General features: G+C 37.1%; 3 protein-coding genes and 1 non-coding gene across 9 annotated transcripts in view; 2 read left to right on the forward strand and 2 right to left on the reverse strand.

The window, feature by feature from the left end:
* Nucleotides 1-747: 747 nt before the first annotated feature.
* Hps1 (Hermansky-Pudlak syndrome 1 protein) lies at nucleotides 748-4,960 on the forward strand. 2 transcript variants are annotated; one of them, XM_076775355.1, is made up of 8 exons: nucleotides 748-1,640; nucleotides 1,763-2,028; nucleotides 2,100-2,569; nucleotides 3,447-4,074; nucleotides 4,224-4,344; nucleotides 4,432-4,545; nucleotides 4,617-4,702; nucleotides 4,783-4,960. In XM_076775355.1, exons 1-8 carry the CDS (start codon nucleotides 1,521-1,523, stop codon nucleotides 4,958-4,960), a joined length of 1,983 nt encoding a protein of 660 aa, XP_076631470.1. In that variant the 5' UTR covers nucleotides 748-1,520. The 2 variants fall into 2 exon arrangements, with proteins under 2 accessions (XP_076631470.1, XP_076631468.1); XM_076775353.1 differs by having other exon boundaries at nucleotides 749-1,640; nucleotides 3,447-4,073; nucleotides 4,199-4,344.
* The window catches only part of LOC143346841 (BRISC complex subunit FAM175B), a 36,174-nt gene continuing 18,054 nt past the window's right edge, over nucleotides 2,619-20,738 (reverse strand). For 2 of the 4 annotated variants that reach the window (XM_076775361.1, XM_076775360.1), the window contains exons 2-7: nucleotides 7,742-7,913; nucleotides 7,486-7,576; nucleotides 7,097-7,409; nucleotides 6,884-7,024; nucleotides 6,218-6,515; nucleotides 2,619-6,138 (exon numbers count right to left, since the gene is read on the reverse strand). In XM_076775361.1, coding sequence (XP_076631476.1) covers nucleotides 5,734-6,138; nucleotides 6,218-6,515; nucleotides 6,884-7,024; nucleotides 7,097-7,409; nucleotides 7,486-7,576; nucleotides 7,742-7,828 — 1,335 coding nt within the window. In that variant the 5' untranslated portion in view covers nucleotides 7,829-7,913 and the 3' untranslated portion in view covers nucleotides 2,619-5,733. Of the gene's footprint in view, nucleotides 6,139-6,217; nucleotides 6,516-6,883; nucleotides 7,025-7,096; nucleotides 7,410-7,485; nucleotides 7,577-7,741; nucleotides 8,124-20,738 lie in introns of those variants that run through there. The other 2 variants (XM_076775362.1, XM_076775359.1) reach the window with 2 other exon arrangements.
* Nucleotides 8,618-8,700, reverse strand: Trnal-cag (transfer RNA leucine (anticodon CAG)). Its single transcript has one exon. It is a non-coding gene; the product is annotated as a tRNA-Leu (tRNA).
* Nucleotides 10,474-20,738, forward strand: part of Hex-a (Hexokinase A) — a 47,904-nt gene continuing 37,639 nt past the window's right edge. The window contains exon 1 of one of the 2 annotated variants that reach the window (XM_076775357.1): nucleotides 10,474-10,689. In XM_076775357.1, coding sequence (XP_076631472.1) covers nucleotides 10,633-10,689 — 57 coding nt within the window. In that variant the 5' untranslated portion in view covers nucleotides 10,474-10,632. Of the gene's footprint in view, nucleotides 10,690-15,359; nucleotides 15,585-20,738 lie in introns of those variants that run through there. The other variant, XM_076775356.1, reaches the window with a different exon arrangement.

Consider the following 20,738-nt stretch of genomic DNA (forward strand, 5'->3'; position numbering starts at 1 on the left):
GTGATGAGAACACATAGAATTCTTTGAAATTATATCATTTATTGTCATAGATTTACATTATACAAAGTTTTAATACATGTACATCATGTTAGAAGTTGTTAACAAAGGTCAGCGTGGTCAGCAGGGGCCAGCAGAGGTCAGCAGAGGGATGCAGAGGCATGCAGAGACTAGCAGGGGCAAGCAGTAGCAAGTTGTAATCGTTATACGTTGCCAGAAGCATCAGGGGTGGTCAGCAGAGGTCAGCAGAGGCTGGTAGAGGCTGACAGTAGCCAGTAGTAATCGTTATACGTTGACAGAAATACAAGCGGTGGTCAGCAGAGGCCAGCAGAGGCTGGGAGAGGCTAACAGTAGCCAGTCGTAATCGTTATACGTTGTCAGAAGTAACAGGAGTGGTCAGCAGCGGTCAGCAGAGGCCAGCGGAGGCTGGCAGACGTCAGTAGTAATCGTTATACGTTGTCAGAAATATAAGCGGTGGTCAGCAGGGGCCCGCAGAGGCTGGGAGAGGCTAACAGTAGCCAGTCGTAATCGTTATACGTTGTCAGAAGTAACAGGAGTGATCAGCAGCGGTCAGCAGAGGCCAGCGGAGGCTGGCAGACGTCAGTAGTAATCGTTATACGTTGTCAGAAATATAAGCGGTGGTCAGCAGGGGCCCGCAGAGGCTGGGAGAGACTAACAGTAGCCAGTCGTAATCGTTATACGTTGTCAGAAATTCCAGAAGTGGTCAGCAGCGGTCAGCAGAGGCCAGTGGAGACCTGTTGACGGGAGGTCGGATATTAGTTGTTCAAGAGCGAGAAGGGAAGTGTGAGCCTTTCTCTCTCGACTCCCACGAGACGGTCCGAAATTACTTCGGGCAACTTCGGAAAATCGAGAAAGAGGACATGGGTCAGTTTGCCTTTGTCGACTTTCCGAAACTCCACGAGCTCACGTACGCGTGATCTGGCATGCGAGAGTGCACCTTCGGTGCATTTCTGGCACCTCTGGGGGTGGCCGAACACCTTGTATTTTATTTTTGCAATTCGATTTGTGTAGAAATCTAACGAAAGAAATTAATCGCGTAAATCGAAGATTGTCCGTAGGTCACTCGTTTGCACATCTCACTTGCGAATTATTACTTTCGTAATATATTTTATACTCGAAATACATTATTAAAAATCTGTTTCATTCATATACTCGTTGCACAAGTATTCGAATTATGCGCTGGGAATGGACTTTGAATAAGGACATCTAGCGTAGAATCCGTCGGCACGCAGAAGTAGGTAATTAACTTCGCCGATTACGTTTTTTATCAGCGCAAATCTAGTTAAACGTGTTCAACTATAAATAGTTGTTCGCGAGCGGTGAATGAAATGGCGGTGTGGGCGTATCGTGTGCGTACAGAGCAACCGGACGTTTAAGAATGAATCGTTCCATTGATTCGATAAACCAGTGTAACGTGAAAACAAACATTAATATATTAATAAATATCGATTGACAGAATCGCGTAACAACAAACAACGAACACTAGTAAACTCGATTATAAAATGAAGGGTATTTTAATCTTCGACCATCTGAACGATGTTCTTTTCACAAAATGCAACAACAAATTTGCAAATCACATTCAAAAGTTAGCTAAAATTCAAGGCTTGATATCTGAAAACAAGGTACGTTTTTACTAAATTGTTATTTCATGCAAACTACAAAGTATCGAACAATATCGTGTTGAATTCGTAAATTATAAAATAACGATATCAGAATTAACGAATAAAACGAACGTTCTGTGCAGGATGCAAATGACACGGATTCAAAACTTAATCCAAACGTGATAATGCAATTATTTTCACCCATTGTTATGTCTCAGCATGTGATGGTCTCTGAGTTTAGAAATTCTTACACTTCGATGAGATGTCACGATGGTACAAACATGGTGTTCGATAGATTTATGGGATACACGTTTATCTATATTTCCACTGAGGAAGTAGAGTTAATGAAAAGAACATTAGGAGTCTGCGTGTCCATTATAAGGCACGTTTGTGGGCCAGATATTGGAATGTAAGTCCATTAGTTTTTAGGGATAATTTATGTGTAATTACACGGTGTCACATTGAAAACTGTGATTTCAGACTAAAGATAAGCAGGCAGAAAGTGTGTTTAGTTTCTTCTTTATTGGATGCATGGGTGCATCTAAGAACAAACGAACAAAGCATGCTCACAGAAGCCATAGAGCAGTTGTCGATAAATACAGACTTAGGTGTAGCGATATTAAAAGTATTAAACGATGCCTGTGATAAATTAAAGTCACAGTCTGAATTTTCTAATGTACACATTTTGATATTAGTAGAACAAAAGTTTCTTTCATTGTACTCGAGCAAAAATGCTCACGACTTGTATGCTTCTGATATATTACTGATGGTGCTCATGTGCTGGGTGGTCAATCAAAAGAGGAAAGGTGATAATCAGTCGGGAACGAATGGCAATAACGACGATCACAGCGATATCCTTTTGCCTGATAGCAGTTCCTTCAAAGAGGAGCAAGTAGCTTTTGGAGCGAAGCTTGCAAATCCTACTTCGGAAGACATTACAAACTTATTTAGTACGACCAAATATTCGTTGTATCTTCTTGTTCGAAAATTTTTAGTTATTAATAATTTCGGAATACCATAGGGTCTGTTTCGTATTTTTATTATATTCAATGAAACCTAGACTTTGGAGATAAATTCGTATTTTATTTGAAAAATTGACTAAAATACAACAAAAATATATTTTTTTACAGTAATATAGACGAATGGAAAACGCTTATCTATTATTGTAGGTTACAACAATATTTTCGATATACATTCCTAATTATATTAACGATGTAACTTATATTGACTATTTTCGTAGGTTAGCTTGCTTAAATTTCTCATTCTCAGTCGTCAAAATTAACAATTTAATTGTTTCACGTTATATAAACTAGATTAGCGTTTCTTAAATTGTGAGTCCACAGTTTACGTAGACTCACAAAAAAAATATTTCCCGTAATACTTCATTCCTACGAAAACTTAAAAAGCAAAATTAAATTGCATATTTCCATCGACATTGTTTGGTACATCGTATTTCGATCTACTGTTACAAGAAAATATAAATTAGTGTTTCTGCACATTTATTTCGATGCATTCCTTTAATAAATAACCCATCGAATGTTTCAATTGAGATATAAATATATATTTTGTTAAACGGTTTAAAATATTTAAAAAATTCTAATCTACAAGATCCGTTAAACGTTCAATGACTGATCTGCACAGAAATATCGTTATAACCTACACATTAATGTTTCCAATAAGATACGAATTTACTTTGAAAACAGTTGAAACGTTTATACGAATAAAACATTAGATATCATCTTTCCCGAATTATTAGTAAAATTTTCATTGTTAGGAGCTTTCTGTTAACTCGACTGATATTGTACATCGGGACGTGTTTCATTCTAGGGGGATCAAGAGACTCTTCTATTAATGAAGGATTACATTCATTAACCGACGATGATTTATACAGCCATTTAGTATTACTCGGGTCTGAGCACGATTATACCGCTAATGCGGTTCACATTTTCGAGTTAGCGGATGGTATTAATCTTGTCATGATAGTCGAAGTGACTAATCTAGCTACATCGTCAGGATTGTACGATAGCTTTCATTATCTAAACATTATAAATGGTCTGCAACTCCAGAGGGACATCGACGAATTAAAACCGGTGTTCGAGAGCTTCGATCTGGCAATAAAGAAGGCTCTGGATGGAATTAAGAAAAATAGAGCCAACGTCAGTAACGACGTTGACATGTGCCAGAGGAGGTTGCAACTGAAATGGGAATTCATTAGAAAGAAATACATGGATCTGTTCAAATCCAGAGATCCGGAATCGATACTTCAAATCGATTCGAATACATCTGGGTTCACCGACAATATGAAAGAATTGTACAGATTAACGTGCTTCGATAAGAACTTTTTGAAACAAGGCGTCGATGTGCTCACAACAGTAGGAAGACTCGTTCGTCAAAAGTTGAACGATTTCAGCGATTTCCTTAAAGTGAAAGCACTGAAGAACTTCACTCTCGGATCATATCCTTTCGCAATTACTTAAACGGTTCTTAGTTCCACGGTTTTATAAGTCTGCTATTTTATTTTTTTATTTTTTACGATAAATTCCATATGAAAATATACCTCCTTAATGCCATACAATCTACGAGAACTTCCCTAACCATCAATAAATATCTAGAAGAATTTCCAGGTCTTGTACATTTCATATACATAGACCGAACTACGCATCGACTAACGGCTCCAACGTTAGACTTCACGAATCCCGAAACCCTCACGCTTACGACAAAAAAAGTAACTTCTCGAAAATGAAATAGCCAATCGATTAGAGGAACCCGTGAAAATTTAACCAGTGTTTTAATTAAACGTCAATTCTTCTAGATTTGGAATATGGTCAAACAAAGCAGGATGCATTTAGAAGAAGGACACTTATCGGTAATGTGGAAAGATACGACGTTCAATTATGCTTACTTTTTGTGGTTCGAGGACAGTTCCGTAAGTGAACGTCAATACTTAATGTAACAAGCTTTATAACCGTACGCTGATTCTATCGTGCCATTTTGTAGGGATCGCCATTAAAATGTAAAGCTTATTTGCATCATCTAATGAAAAACTTCCCTATACCAGGCATTTTTTGTGGCGATTATTATAGGTTCGTATAGTTGGTATTTAATTACCTCCTCGTTCCGCTGTTAAGTTTTTGCTCATTTCATGTAACTTTTTTTTGTTTAGAAAATTGGCCGAAACGTGTTTCCCGGAATTGTCTGTGAATAAAATCAGAATCTACGAGCTGTATTGCGTTCATCTCGGTTTGGCTACGTCGTCGTGTGTTTTAGAACATTCGAGGAGACTTGCGGCTACCATATGGGAAGTTACAGGCGTTCCAAATAATCCTGCCGACATACTTTAATAACATTCCGTCGAAGTATTTCCTGTACAGATAAAAACTATAGTTCTCCGTTAACGCGAATACGATTAATGTTTTAACGTAAATTATTTAAAAGATTATTAATTATTTATAAAGTATTTGTCACGTGTATTAACTCAATATTTATAAAACATGGTAATGCAAAACAATCTGTACTTATTTCGTACGCTAGATACTTAAAAATGTAATGGCACAGTTAAAAATTTTACGGAAAGAACATATGCTGCGGGGGGTGACGAAATGGCGGCTCGCGATCTAGTTGTGGCTTTGGGTCACTCAACTAGTGTGAAATCTGATGGACTGTGTGATAATGGGGGAAATCGGTTGGCTTGAGATGATCTTAAGAGTTTCGTGAAAACTTAGCGAACCTAGGATACAGAGCATTGTAAATATTTGGGAACGTATTAAAAAAAAATGATTGAAATTATTAAAAAAAAAAAGGGGTTCCAATGTAAGTATTTTAAAAGTATTTTTATACATAGAACTTCCATAAGAACGCGTTAAAACCTACTCGGTAGTTCAGTCTATGATGCCTCTCCGCAACAGCGTTTTATTTTGTAGTCCCGATAAGATTCAAACGTTCTAAAAACAAACTTGCCTTACATGTTAGAAATATTTACAATGCATACACGTGTAGCGTAAGCGTCCTAAAACTCATGTCGATTCTCTCTCTTTTGCAGAACATGCTCTATCGTTTTTAAGTATATCCTTATAAAGCTTTCGGTGATGATCGAGAACTTATTTCTGTTTTTTCTTTAACGGTTGTCCATCGAATCCGATTTGCGCGTGTTATCGATCTTTTTTTTCGTAACTTGACTGTAAGATATTTGGGAGGATGTGTTTTGTATGCAATTTGTTTCGGACGACTCCTGCGGCGACACTTGAGTTTTGATTTTCCCCCCACCTCTGCCAACACCGCATTTGTTTGTTTCACCTTTGCAGATCGATTCCTTCACAATCTCTGACCCCATAGAAAATTGTCTGTTCCTTATTGACAGGGTCTCCATACCGTCGACTTTTAATTCTGGTACCGTATTTGCCGGTGGTTCTACGTTTAGAATTTTCACCGTGTCCGGGTTCGTTTTTCTCGATTTACTTTGGTTGACATTCTCTTCGATATACATTGCTGTATTTCTTAATTTAGGAGTGACAGTTCGACTCTGAAATAAAGAGAAAGATATCGTCGAATTCTACAGACCGATCGTACGAAGGGATATTTGGAGGTTATGTGACACGTACAGTTGCAGTAGAATGGTCCTTAAACGTTTGCCTATCGTCCCGAACATTATCCGAGGATTCAATTCTTGGCGGGGACATTTTCTCGAACTCTTCTATTTCGTTGCTGACGCTGTTTTTTTCAGCGTCCTCGTAGCTCTTTGCGATTCTGTTACGTTTAAATTCTTTGACTTGCCTTTCCAGTTCTGCCACCTCGATGTCAGACTTGCACAATTCCGGTATCAACTTGTCCAAGTACTGCTCGGCTGTTTTTTGTATAGTGATAACAGATTCAAATCCAGATGTCCTCGCAAGGTCCAAACTAAAAAGAGATAGCTCCAGCTAAGTACCAAAAATAACAGGAGAGAATTAAGGTGTGACAATGGAGGTCACTACTTCTTAACAATATAATTTGAAATAACGAATGCTTGGAGAATTTGCTGGAGCAAAATATTCGTTTTAGTTGAATATTTCGTCCGTGGGATAATTATTTCTTATCCATAATAGACTATTCGAATAATAACACGAATAACTATTTGTTTTCACTACTTTAGTAGCATATAGCTCTGTATTTACTTTAAAATTGTCTTTCTGTACTTTTGCTTTGTCTAGACGTCTATAGTTAGTTTTCAGTTGTTTACAAGTTCCAGATTTTTGTTCATTATCCATAGAAAATTTTAACAAACTTACTCCAGAGATTCTATAAGTTCGGAAAATACATCTGGCGTATCAGACGATGTTTTGGTGGGTGTGGGTTTATAATCTGAACCATCGTGTATAAAAGAATCATTTCCCAAATTGATTATCCTTAACGGAACTGGCTCAAACATTCTGTAAAAACAAATTTTGTTATTACCTTTGTAACGAAAATTATAATCGAACGATTGCACGATTGGTACTCACCCCCTTCTGCGTCTTAAAAAGACATGCTTAAACTTATGCGTGCCCCTTGTGGTGCTTGTCGAGGAGCTCAACAGACAAGTAACAAAGAAACGTTTCTTAGAATCGTTGCATCCAGAGAAATGCGATGCAAATTCTTTGTGCAATATTTTATCCCTCATAGTGGGCACCAAGTCTGTATTCCGCCTAAAGCGAAACCAACCTATAACCTGTTTGCTCTTGTCGCGCATAAAATCCTTTAATTTCTCTTTATTAATTCTACCAATAGAATCGTGCAAAAGATCTGGCAACGGGCAAGTAATAACAGTTTCAATATCTACAAACGTCAATGGATTATTATAGAACTGCGGGCGTCTTTACGTCACGAACAAATTACAATCGGGTATATTTACTGTTGTGTGTCTTCACAGTTTCTATCTGATTGTCCGAATCTGTATACGTTTTAATTACGAACTCAAGATTTTCTCCTAGTAAAAAACCCATCTAAAACGGATTAAAATTCGATCGTTTCAATATTTTCGATTTCCTCGTTTGAGGTTAAATTTTCGGAGGTTAGAATCGTAAGATCGTGCGTTTCATCGAGCAAGTAAATTGTAAAAAACAAGAAGCATTATTAGTAACGATCAAAGGAAGAGAAACATCGTTTACCTGGTCTCCATTGTTACGAACATTTTCGTAGAACAGCAAAGAAAGCGCAGCACCCGAAATTGTGATGAGCAAATCGCTATCCGCCATATTGACAATTAATTGTTACACACTTTACTATTTTGTTTGATTTTCAATAGTTACACTGTTGATTTTCATTGCATCATTCACGCATCTGCAATAACGTATTACGTTGTTCGATTCTGTCTACCTATTCGTTTTATGTTAATTGATTCTATTGTCATAAATGTGTTCGAAACGTTTCCAAACCTTATAACTGTTACTTTGTACGCTGGGATTAAAACAGTTTCGCGATCTTCGTCTTTCTTTTTTTGCGGTGTTTGTTTTTTACGTTTTCTTCGACCGATATTATGTTTTTAATTAATATATAATGAGTATATAAGTGTAAGTAAAAACTAGTCAGTATGATTGAACTTATGGTTTTTGATATGATTGGTATGATTGATATGATTTAGGACCAGACTCGTGGTTGTTAATAAAATAAATACAAGTTAATAATTTGTACATATAAGATGGTCACGATTTTTGAATTACTGTAACTTTATGAAAAATAGTACAACAATTGTGGGCTCATTTTAAAGGTTAACTTGTACACTTTCACGATCTTGAATTCAGTTTTCTCAAGTGCCTTTTTACACTCGAAGAGAAGTTAAAAAAAGACCTATAGCGCCGGGAATTTGCAATCGATTCAAGTATTATGGTGCATATGTACGCGTGGTATAGTAATAACCTGGGAAGGATTTGGTCGAATAGTTTTTTTCTATAAACCACTACATGACAAGTACATAAATAACATATGATCTATTGTTTAATGTTTTAGGAATCGAACGTGACACAAAACGTCCAAAAGATAATTTTTGTCAGAAGTGGGATTCGAACCCACGCCCACAATGTGGACTGCGACCTGAACGCAGCGCCTTAGACCGCTCGGCCATCCTGACACTACACGCTGATTGGTATTGTATTAATACGGACTACAGAACAATATTTGAACGTGTGAGTGAGCAACTTTTCTACTATAAAAGTTATTCGTTGAACAATTAATCAGGATTGACACACGGTAATTACTAAGCTTGTAATTAATGTTTCCTATTGTTTGATTTCAGCTGAACGCCCCACAGGGGGTTACGCAGCAGAATCACGAAAGATTAATCTTCGAAGGAGTTATAAATCATTTTGTAGGAGATGCATGAGCCAGATCTTTTAGATCGACTAAATAAAAATTCGCCTGCCACTGATTCGATGATCGAATTTGTTGGTAATTTAACCAGTTAACTGTGGCGATCTCTGCAAAGCACCCACCAGTGTGTGTCGCGATAATCAAACGATGACGAGTATATGTAGATATCAAACACAGAGCAAGTGGCGCTGTTGAAATATTGGATCAAAAAGACTTTATTTTAGAAAATGAACAATTTTATTAGTAATATTTACACAGTCGCTCAACTTGAACATACAGGGTGTTCGGCCACTCCTGGGAAAAATTTTAATAGGGGATTCTAGAGACCAAAATAAGACGAAAATCAAGAATACCAATTTGTTGATGGAGGCTTCGTTAAAAAGTTATTAACAATTCAATTTAAAAATTTCAAATCGTTTAAAAAATTTTTAATTAATTCTGAAAAAATTATTTTCGGTTGCGGGGGTTAATTACAATCATTTTTGGTGAATAGACATACCCCCGAAATCCTACCCACTTTCTAGAAAAAAATTCGAGAAGGTGTGAAACTTTTCGACGGAAAAAAAAATTTCAAATCGTTCTGAAAAAAATATTGTTAGCTGTGGGGGTCAATTACAATCATTTTTGGTGAATAGACATACCCCCGAAATCTTGCGCATTTTCGAGAAAAAAATTCAGTACGAGCGGAACTTCAAACGTCAATAACTTTTTAACGAAGCCTCCATCAACAATTTGGTATACTTGATTTTCGTCTTATTTTAGCCTCTAGAATCCTCCATTAAAATTTTTCCCAGGGGTGGCTGAACACCCTGTATTTATACATAACGAACGAAAAACTTAGAAAAAAAATCAAATATTTATAGAAGTTAAAAACCACCGCAGATGGAGAATCTAATATACTTTGTTTTCTTTTTTAGTTTTGATACATCAAGATAATCAAAGATCCAGTGTTACTGCACTGCTCACGAGTTAGCTCTCAGGAAGTTATGAATCCAACTAAAATTATTTATAATTTTCATTTGTTTGTTTCATTTCGTCTTGACCTCTAAACGTTTTGAACATATTAAAATTTACGAATATAATTCAGTTTTCGCCAGAATTACAATTTAAATATCAAATTGCAACAAAATTTTACGCACGACGGATATAATCGTCAAACACACTTAACTGGTTAACCCCTTAACGTTCGTGCCCGAGTCTGACTGCTTTGAAAACCGATATTTGTTTAATCTAATAGTTTAAGGGACGATAATATTTGTTTTCTTTCAAATTATACGTTGGATACAACATTGTAACTAACAAAAACTGTATTTTTAGAAACAAATCCAATAAAGAAAGCTGATCATTCTTGGTTCACCCGAAAAATATGAGCGCTAAGGGGTTAAAGAAGAAACCGTGAATAGTTCTCGGCGTCGAATCGCGTGGAACGCGCGCGAACAGTCGCCCAAAATACCCGGTTCGAGCGTACGGCGACGCGCCAGTATTTCTAGCCGCGCGAAGTAGATTCGATGTAGGGCTCGAGAATCGTGTGATGTAAGCTTTTAGTAATCTCTAGAGGGGCTCCGTGATTGCCTCTCGTCGATCGAAGCTCTCGTTTTTTTTTTTTTTCGAGCTACCATAGCTCCTCCTCCGTTCCACGGAGTTGTGCTTGTTGTCACCCCCAAACCCCACCCCCCTGTTTCTGGACTGTACCATGACGGAAGAGAAATGGGATTACTTGCACGAGAAATGGGAAGACATAGATCAGACGGTAAGTTCAACCGCGTTTACTGTCCGTCCTGGTCCATGCCCTTGACCTTTTCCCCCGGTTGCGTAAGACGCGCGCGGACACTGCGCGAAAAAGCACGTTAATTGGGCATGACGACGCTGGTAACTCGAATCCTTCTACGAGATATCGGGTGACACGATTACGTTAACCCGCAGAGGATACTCGTTAACTGACTCGAAGACAAATTAAGTCGGAGTTTTTGTACAATTTTCGCGACGTTACGTCGCGCGGCGAAGCTCGGGAAATATTCCGACGCATTGTCCGGGGAGAAAAGAAATTAGTCAGGCTTCGTGAGGTCCGAGATTACGCAAAACTTGTTCAAGAGTGCTCACGTTCCACCAACTGAACGTGGGGATAATGAAAAATTAATCTAGCAAATAATTTTGCGTAATTTCTGGTGAGATGGTTTTTAGTCACTTTGTGAGAGGGGGGAGGGGTTTTTGAAGTTTCTCATTTCCATTTCTGGCTTTTTATTTGGGAGAACGGCGAGTTTGTCGGAAAATGGGTCGACGCGCTAGAAACGTTACGAAACAATATATGATTTCGCGTCGCTTTTGGCGACCGTCGGCGATCTTCGAACGAGGACACGGTCGTAAATTCGTGCCTCCGCGCGACGAAGTTCACGTGGTGGCCAGTCGAGATGAAAGAGAAAGGAAGAACGGGAGGCGGTTATGCTGAGCTTTCATTCATGAGTTTTCGTGTGACGCGAATTCGCGCATACTACAGCTGTAAACAATATTGAGGGTGTTGTAAACATCGTCGCGTTTAGACGTTGCAACGTATTCCACAGAATTTTTAAGCTCTGATTTTTTGGGATTTTGGCTGTTTTCTACATTATTGTTATACGTATATTTATTATTAATATTATCTATAAACGGGCCGTCCCCTTCGTTCGTTTTAACCTTATCGTATTTGTAAACATGACTCAGCTTGTGATATCAATTGTATTATCTACCAGTAAATTAATTTTTATTTAATCGCTTGTATATTTGTCACATCGGAAAAACATTTTTTGCGTTTTGGTTTTTCTTTATGCCCGGGTATACGACACTAATTTTTTTTATGTTTTGAATATTATAAAAGAAGTAATTTTGATCGTTAAATGTGGTAATAGTATGAACAACGAGTGTATCGAGTATATTATTTAACGACTAAAATAACAACAGAAAATTATAATATAATATACGACACTAATTTTTTTTATGTTCCGAATATTATAAAAGAAGTAATTTTGATCGTTAAATGTGGTAATAGTATGAACAACGAGTGCATCGAGTATATTATTTAACGACTAAAATAACAACAGAAAATTGTAACTAGCAATTCCATCTAAATATGTAACCGTGAAATGAAAATTCGCAGAAGCGAAAATACTATTTCTTCATATCGCGAATCTATTTTGAAAATATCGTCCGTTCTAGTTCCGTGTGACACTCGGTATAATATAGCGCGTTATAATGATTTCGAGATCGTAAATGCGCGTTCATTGAAGGATGTCGGAAAGAAGGGATGCGGGTCAGTAAGCTGAGATTATGTTGGCGAGGAGGCACGCGTGCTCTCTGCACGTACGATTGAAAATCACATTCTTAATGATTGCAATAGCGTGTCACATGCAATGTTGCGCTCTCGAGGCCTCGAAATCGATCGACTCTGCTTCTACGACTCAACGATCTAAGGTCGATCAACATTGTTGAAAACAAGGAACAACTTCCAAAGATAAATTTTCTTTCGATCGCGTTAGCAAACAAGAATTAACAAACAAGAGAATAAATTCTAGATAACCGTGAAAACACGCTGGTTAATTCCAAAGTTGCACTTTTTTGGTTAAACTTTTAAATACGAGTTGCGATGAATCAGATTTAATTATTATACAGGGTGTTCGCTCACCACTGGGAAAAATTTCAATAGGAGATTCTAGAGCCCAAAATAAGACGAAAATCAAGAATAACAATTTGTTGATGGAGTCTTCGTTTAAAAGTTATTAACAATTAAATTCAAAAATTTCAAATCGTTCTGGAAAAATTATGTTCGGTTGCAGGAGTCAATTACAATTATTTTTGGTGAATAGACATACCCCCGAATTCCTACCCACTTTCGAGAAAAAAATTCGAATTCTTAAAATTTTTTGACAAAATTAAAAAATTCCAAATCGATATAGAAAAATTATTTTCAGTTGCGGGGGTCAATTACAATTATTTTTGGTGAATAGACATACCCCCGAATTCTTACCTACTTTCGAGAAAAAAATTCGAGGTGTGAAATTTTTTGACGGAAAAAAAAAATTTCAAATAGTTCTGGAAAAATTATTTTCAGTTGCGGAGGTCAATTACAATCATTTTTGGTGAATAGACATACCCCCGAATTCCTACCCACTTTCGAGAAAAAAATTCGTGAAGGTGTGAAATTTTTTGACGGAAAAAAAAATTTCAAATCGTTCTGGAAAAATTATTTTCAGTTGCGGAGGTCAGTTACAATTATTTTTGGTGAATAGACATACCCCCGAAATCCTACGCACTTTCGAGAAAAAAATTCCTTACTGAAAATCTAATTAAGTGCCTTTTCGACGAAAAAAAAATAATTTCAAATCGTTCTGGAAAAATTATTTTCAGTTGCGGGGGTCAATTACAATCATTTTTGGTCATTACACATACCGCCGAAATCCTGCGCATTTTCGAGAAAAAAATTCAGTACGGGTGAAACTGCAAACGTTAATAACTTTTTAACGAAGCCTCCATCAACAAATTGGTATTCTTGATTTTCTTCTTATTTTGGCCTCTAGAATCCCCCATTAAAATTTTTCCCAGAGTTGGCCGATCACCCTGTATAAAAATGATTTCACTTTTTTTTTTATAAAAAAAGAAAACATTAATACGATAAAATCTTTACTTCTAATTATTACGTTTTGGGCTCCGAGGGATCAACTAACGCCAGTGTTTCTCAAAGTGGGTTCCATGAAATAATTTTGGGTCACGGACTTTGTATTGGAAACGCTATGAACACGAAAATCACTCAGATTTCAACGTTAATATCTCTGCTGAGAAGTTTAGGTATAGCAAGGGTTCCATGATCCGTAAAAAATTTCTTAAGGGTTCCACAAGAAAAAACGTTTGGGAAACCCTGAACTAACGCGAATCTCAAAATGACAATAGCAGTGTCGACGAAACATTTGACGAGATGTCTCTTTAATCTTCATTGGACGCGAACGCGATCCCGAGATAAAAACGGGATACAGCGAAGGAAAAAAGGTTGCGCCGTCCTGAATAGATTGCACCTTTTGTGTTCTATTTATCGAGTCGTTTATAAACACGTGCACCGTGCTAAAAACGGATCGCGGGTTGGCGAGTCGACAGCAAAATCGAAGGATATTCAGTAATTGAAATTTTAAAAAATCTTTTTTCTTTCAATTCTGGTTGAAAATCAACCGCAAGAGCAGAAAAATCGTTAACATTCTAAACTATATCTCTCATGGTTGATTTTTCAACTCGCGTAAACGTGAAACAATGAAGTGTTCGATATCTCGACCAGCCAACTTTATTTTACACAACCTGTCTGTCTGTTATCTTGTCGCTGAAGAGAATATTACCCAAGACCCTCTCGAATAAAATGGCGAGTCTCTTTTTTTATGGTACCCATAAAGCTTTGTATCTAATTCGCCGAAAGCTATTTACCATCCTTATCGTTGCTCAATGTTAATACCTCCGACTTAGGGTTAAAGCAAAAATGAGCAACGTTGTAAAAGGATCGATAAACGACTGTAATTAAAGCGTATCGCTCTGATATTGCACGTTAGGCTTTAAGTCGCATGAAAATGAGCATTGTGGTTAGAACGGTATAGGGTATCGTTTCTAGCCTTCGTGGTATAGGTATTCCAGGAATTCTCGATTCCTGGTTCTCCAGGCATTGAGAAACAGTGTTGACAAGTGAGATGCAATTAAATGCTCGGTTAAGTGCCGAGGATAACTGGGCGGCAGCTGCACATGAATTGCTACAATTAGAAGAACAATACTATCCTCTACCGTAACAATCGTCTCGTTTCCAAAGAGTATCTTTCCAGAACGTGTCTCGTAGGTTAGGATTAACTTGGACTATCCACTATCTGTAGCACGAAACATGGCGGAGGTCTGACGATGATAGTAAAAAGCATCGAAGAGATTTATTTGTTTACGTACACTGTCCTTGAAAGACAGGAGAAACAGGCTCGCCCAAACTCTCATGGGAGACTCGGTGTCCGAGTGACTTCTTATCGATCGCGTTCCACTGGAACGTTTGAATTTGGCGATGGAGTTACGCCTCGATTCCTATTGTCGAGATCGAGACGGTGTAGGGCCAGCTACGTTCACACAGACAGTCGATACCACTGTGGCGAGCGTCAGGGGGTATCGTGTTTCAGTTCGAATGGCAGTTCGACGGCCTCGATTCTGGGAATTGCGTTGTATTTGAACTGGAATCGTCGTGACGGTTAAGCGATGGGGAGCCTTGACCGTGGAATTTTCGCTCAGGCGCAATGGGGGCCAACTGTCGTCTGGGTGGGGGGAGGGAGGAGTTCCGCGAAGAAACTCCGCGCGTGCACACGTCTGTTGTGATACGCTAAACTGAAGATGTTTCTTTCGCCGCGTCCAATAACTGAGATTTATGCGGCGTATCGATAAGCCAAAGGTCGAGAAGAACGCGAAACGATCGGTTTGCGTTCGTCAGTTCGGCGCTGACAGGAAGCGTGCCGGTTGTCGAAAGGGTTCAGTGGGTCAAGGTTCGATATGAAGACCAAGAACAGGTCCTTCTTCAGCAGGATGTGCAAGTGCTATGGCAAAACGGAGACGACGGGTTCACCGGGGCTTCGAGCCGCGGACGAACCATTGGGATTGACAATCACTGACGAGGTAATCATCTTTTGGTCGAAACTATCAGGAAGAACTTAAAAATCCAACTATCTATGTATGTCGATTTAAGTGAAAATTCTTGCATTTGTTATAGTGTAAGTTCTATATAGATTCTGAAACGGTTCTGAATCTTTGGAGACATACATCGTACATAGATTGAAAAAACAATTCTGATTCGATGAATTTTTATTTGATCGATGTTAAGCGAACAGTATATTGGCGGAGATTGTATGCACAGACGTACAGAACCTATGTGGCGATTAGTCACTTCCTACGCGATCTATCTTTCCTCTCGTTGCTGAATCAGGCATATAATTTGCATATATGATTCATCCGAGAGCAATGGGACGTCGATTAAACATAACCATCGAGTTTCTCGCGCGTTGCTAAACTCGTTTTTGCTTAACTCGATGTCCATCTATGGCTTTGTAGAATCGTACGAGAGTTTAGGATTCCTGAACGAACTTTTACCAAACTTTCTTTGCCAGCACTTTCATCAGAGTCGAAATGGTTAAATATAGGGTGTTCGACCACCCCTGGAGAAAATTTTAGTGGGAGATTCTACAGGCCAAAATAAGACGAAAATCAAGAATACTAAGTTGTTAAAAAGTTATTAACGTTTAAAGCTCCGCACGTACTGAATTTTTTTTCTAGAAACTGGGTAAGATTTCGGGGGTATGTGTATTCACCAAAAATGATTGTAATTGACCCCCTCAACCAAAAATAATTTTTTCAGAACGATTTGAAATTTTTTAATTTTGTCGAAAAATTTGTCCACCTACTGGAATTTTTTTCTCGAAAGTGAGTAGGATTTCGGGGGTATGTCTGTTCACCAAAAATTATTGTAATTTACCCCTGCAACCAACAATAATTTTTTCAGAACGATTTGAAATTTTTTCTTTTCGACGAAAAATTTCACACCTTCTCGAATTTTTTTCTCGAAAGTGCGTAGGATTTCGAGGGTATATCCCTTCACCAAAAATGATTGTAATTGACTCCTGCAACCGAAAATAATTTTTCTATATCGATTTGGAATTTTTGAATTTTGTCAAAAAATTTCAACAACTATTCGAATTTTTTTCTCGAAACTGCGTAGGATTTCGGGGGTATGTCTGTTCACCAAAAATGATTGTAATTGACCCCCGAAACCGAAAATAATTTTTTCAGAATGATTTGAAATTTTTTAATTTTCTCGAAAAATTTGTCCTCCTACTGGAATTTTTTTCTCGAAAGCACGTAGGATTTCGAGGGTATATCCCTTCACCAAAAATGATTGTAATTGACTCCTGCAACCGAAAATAATTTTTCTATATCGATTTGGAATTTTTGAATTTTGTCAAAAAATTTCAACAACTATTCGAATTTTTTTCTCGAAACTGCGTAGGATTTCGGGGGTATGTCTGTTCACCAAAAATGATTGTAATTGATCCCCGAAACCGAAAATAATTTTTTCAGAATGATTTGAAATTTTTTAATTTTCTCGAAAAATTTGTCCTCCTACTGGAATTTTTTTCTCGAAAGCACGTAGGATTTCGAGGGTATGTCCCTTCACCAAAAATGATTGTAATTGACCCCTGCAACCGAAAATAATTTTTCTAGAATGATTTGAAATTTTTTAATTTTGTCGAAAAATTTCACCACCTTCTCGAATTTTTTTGTCGAAAGTGCGTAGGATTTCGAGGGTATGTCTATTAACCAAAAATGATTGTAATTGACCCCCTCAACCAAAAATAATTTTTCAGAATGATTTGAAATTTTTTAATTTAATTTTTTAATAACTTTTTAGCGAAGCTTCAGTCAAGAAATCTATATTCTTGATTTTCGTCTTCCCCATTAAAATTTTTCCCAGGGGTGGCCCAACACCCTGTATACAGTATTACTATTTCCTATCGAAATTAATATTTATATCATTGAACACGATGATTGAAAATTTGGCTCGATGAAGTGAGATTCTAAAAGACATTATTTATAGATTTCTCTATGTCTGCGCCACACGCGCGGATCATGCATCGTTACTACAATTTATTTACAATGATGCATCAGTTGACTGTCGCGAATTCGTGTCGTCGTGCCAATACCTTGAATCGTAACGGGAGAAGGAAGCAAAGTAAAGGACCTTGACTTGTACGCGACTGTCTTTGTTCCTCTGCTTAAACAAAATCGCATTGGCACTGATATTATACCGTTAACGTACCATATTTTCATCGCAAATGGGGGTCCAAGCGTTTCCACGTTGAATATTTAATTAAGAATCAAATTGCGATACGTTACAGATAAGATAACCAAGTATGGAAGTACTAATCGCTGGTATTATAATTGTTATGCTTTTTGCAATAATTTAATAGGCTGTTCTTATGAAAATTTCCTTACGCTTTTATACGTCAAATAGCTATATTTCGATTCTGATAAAGATCGAACAATTTTTTCATTTTTAATACTGACTTTTCGAAACGATTTTAAAAAATTTCTTCAATTCTATTCTGTCAATTTTATACGTCGACCATTGTTACTAACGAACTTCAGTTTTTTCAGAAATGTCATCGGTATTCAAAATGTCCGTCAGTGATTGTGTTTCGTAATTATTTGGCCCGATTTTTTTGGAAAAAATGGAACACGGATACGTTCCCGGTGAAAATTTGGTAAATTTTCAATTCGTGAAATACTCTTTGGATTTAATTTTCTGAAAGCGTTATAGAAAAATGTATTTTTATTTCAATTTTCTAGCCCGTTAAGGTGATCGTTCGCAGGCCATGTTGCATGAAACACAACGAAGACGAAATGTGCGTGCCCGTCGTCTCAAAAAAGGCAATTAAATAATTTCAATTTTCAATTTTTTAATTTAAATCTCGATAAGAATATTTAAGTCTCTGGAAATCGCCACGCGAATCGAGGAAGGGAAATAATTAAAGAAATTCTTGGAAATAATTATATTATAAATTATAAATGATCTACTTTGCGATGATTCAGACATTGTGAATGAATTTTATTAATATTTACTAGGACTGATCGATAAGTAAGGTCTTTAATAACGCCATTGTGTGATCAATGGAGATGTAAACAAATTCCAACTTGCATTTTACAACCTCGAGTGTTTAGTCTAAACGTGCAAACGTTCAGTTTCCTGTATAGCATCGTTGCATAACAGCGCCATCTATCATAAGTTCGACTTCCAAGTTCCAAGCAACGATCAGTAACAGAATTCTTAACTAAAGTAAAAAGTAAATTAGAAAAATTACACATTCTAAATTCCAAATACGAGAGAGCTGTAATAAAATTTATGCGTTCTGCACGCAATTATTACGAAATGATGTCAATCAATGCGCCTGGTTATTTAAATTATCCGCCAAAGGGTTAATGGAATTCTCGATGCCAGCACGTGCATGCATTAAACGAGAGTAGCACGTGCGTGTCATTTACACGAAGCGAATATTCTAGTCTCGTATTTCATTCATTAATTTTATTGCGGTGTATCGTTCCACAGTGCAAATGATAGAAAATGTATGGAACATGTCAAACGTTGTCACACACAAACATTTTTCTCCCTTCGAAAATATGAAAAAATTAAATAAAATTTGAAAACATCATACTAATTATGACGCTGAAAAACTTCTAGATTTTCGAAGTGATAAATTATCATTGAAAAAAAAAGCAATTACAGTTAACAATAGCTACTATTATCGCGAAACGAAGCTCCAGGTTAATTAACCGCAACGTGGAGATAAAAAATAAATTATATGCGCGTTCGTTCATTCGACAAAAAATTTTTTTCTCATTTAAGATTTGAGACTTGGGAAAAATTTTAATAGGAGATTCTAGAGGCCAAAATAACACGAAAATCAAGAATATCAATTTGTTGATGGAGGCTTCGTTAAAAACTTATTAACGTTTAAAGTTCCGACCGTATTGAATTTTTTTCTCGAAAATGACTAGGATTTCGGGGGTATGTGTAATGACCAAAAATGATTGTAATTGACCCCCTCACCCGAAAATAATTTTTTTAGAATGATTTGAAAAATTTTTTTTTCGCCGAAAAATTTCAGCACCTATTCCATTTTTTTTTTCGAAAATGAATAGGATTTCGGAGGTATGTGTAATTACCAAAAATGATTGTAATTGACCCCCTCACCCGAAAATAATTTTTCCAGAACGATTTGAAATTTTTGAATTTAATTGTTAATAACTTTTTAACGAAGCCTCCATCAACAAATTGGTATTCTTGATTTTCGTCTTATTTTGGCCTCTAGAATCCCCCATTAAAATTTTTCCCTGTATAATAAAGAAAGTATTAACGTAAAACGTTGGCAAATGGTTGGTAAATTAATTGCACGACGCTCGGTTTGAATTTCACTTCGTAGAAGCGTTCCTAGCATCGTCGAGCCACGAAAAATTCTAAAACGCTTCATAATCAATTCAAAGTTATTTAAATATCGATAGGCAGATGTGCGTTTGCTTCTCATTATCGCGGACGCCGATACGTCACTGTTGCTCATTGGAAATTATAATCACGAATTATTTTATTACTACGAACAATTTTTTTGCAGGCTGTACATATTGTAATAGTCGACACGATAATTATTAAAGATCCAGACGTAACGATCTGTCATATAACGAGTCGAGAAGACGAGGTAGAACGAGAGTTGGGTGTCGATATATTGCAATTAGAAGAATAGAAGAAATAGTTATAAGACGGATGATTGCTTTGGTCATATTTGAAACGCTTTAATGTGGACTCTGCACTTGGGACCTTGTATTTAAGAAATCAGCAAAATTACTAAACACAAATAGAATAACTGCAGCTTAAAAGATGGACTCGAGATTGTTTACAATTTGTACACGTTTGACATTCGTTCGCGTCAGATCATTCGTCGATATGATGCAACGTCACGAGCCAGTTGCGTCACGCATTTAGAGTCGCGCCGGGCATAAAGGTCCGTTTTCAAGCGACATAAAATCACGGTTCATCGTCGTAACATTTCTCAGTAACACAAAGTAACACAATTTAAAGCTTTGAATCTTCGTGTCTTGTAATTTCATCGAGAAAGAAAGCTTCGTTCATAAATCCTTAATGCAATGGTAATAAGTATTGCATGGCGAAGATCTCGAATAATCTGCTGCTTGTAAAATACGAACGTAATTAATCAGACCATTCAATTG

Source organism: Colletes latitarsis, chromosome 10, assembly GCF_051014445.1.
Source record: "Colletes latitarsis isolate SP2378_abdomen chromosome 10, iyColLati1, whole genome shotgun sequence".
Classification (NCBI taxonomy): Eukaryota; Metazoa; Arthropoda; class Insecta; order Hymenoptera; family Colletidae; genus Colletes; species Colletes latitarsis.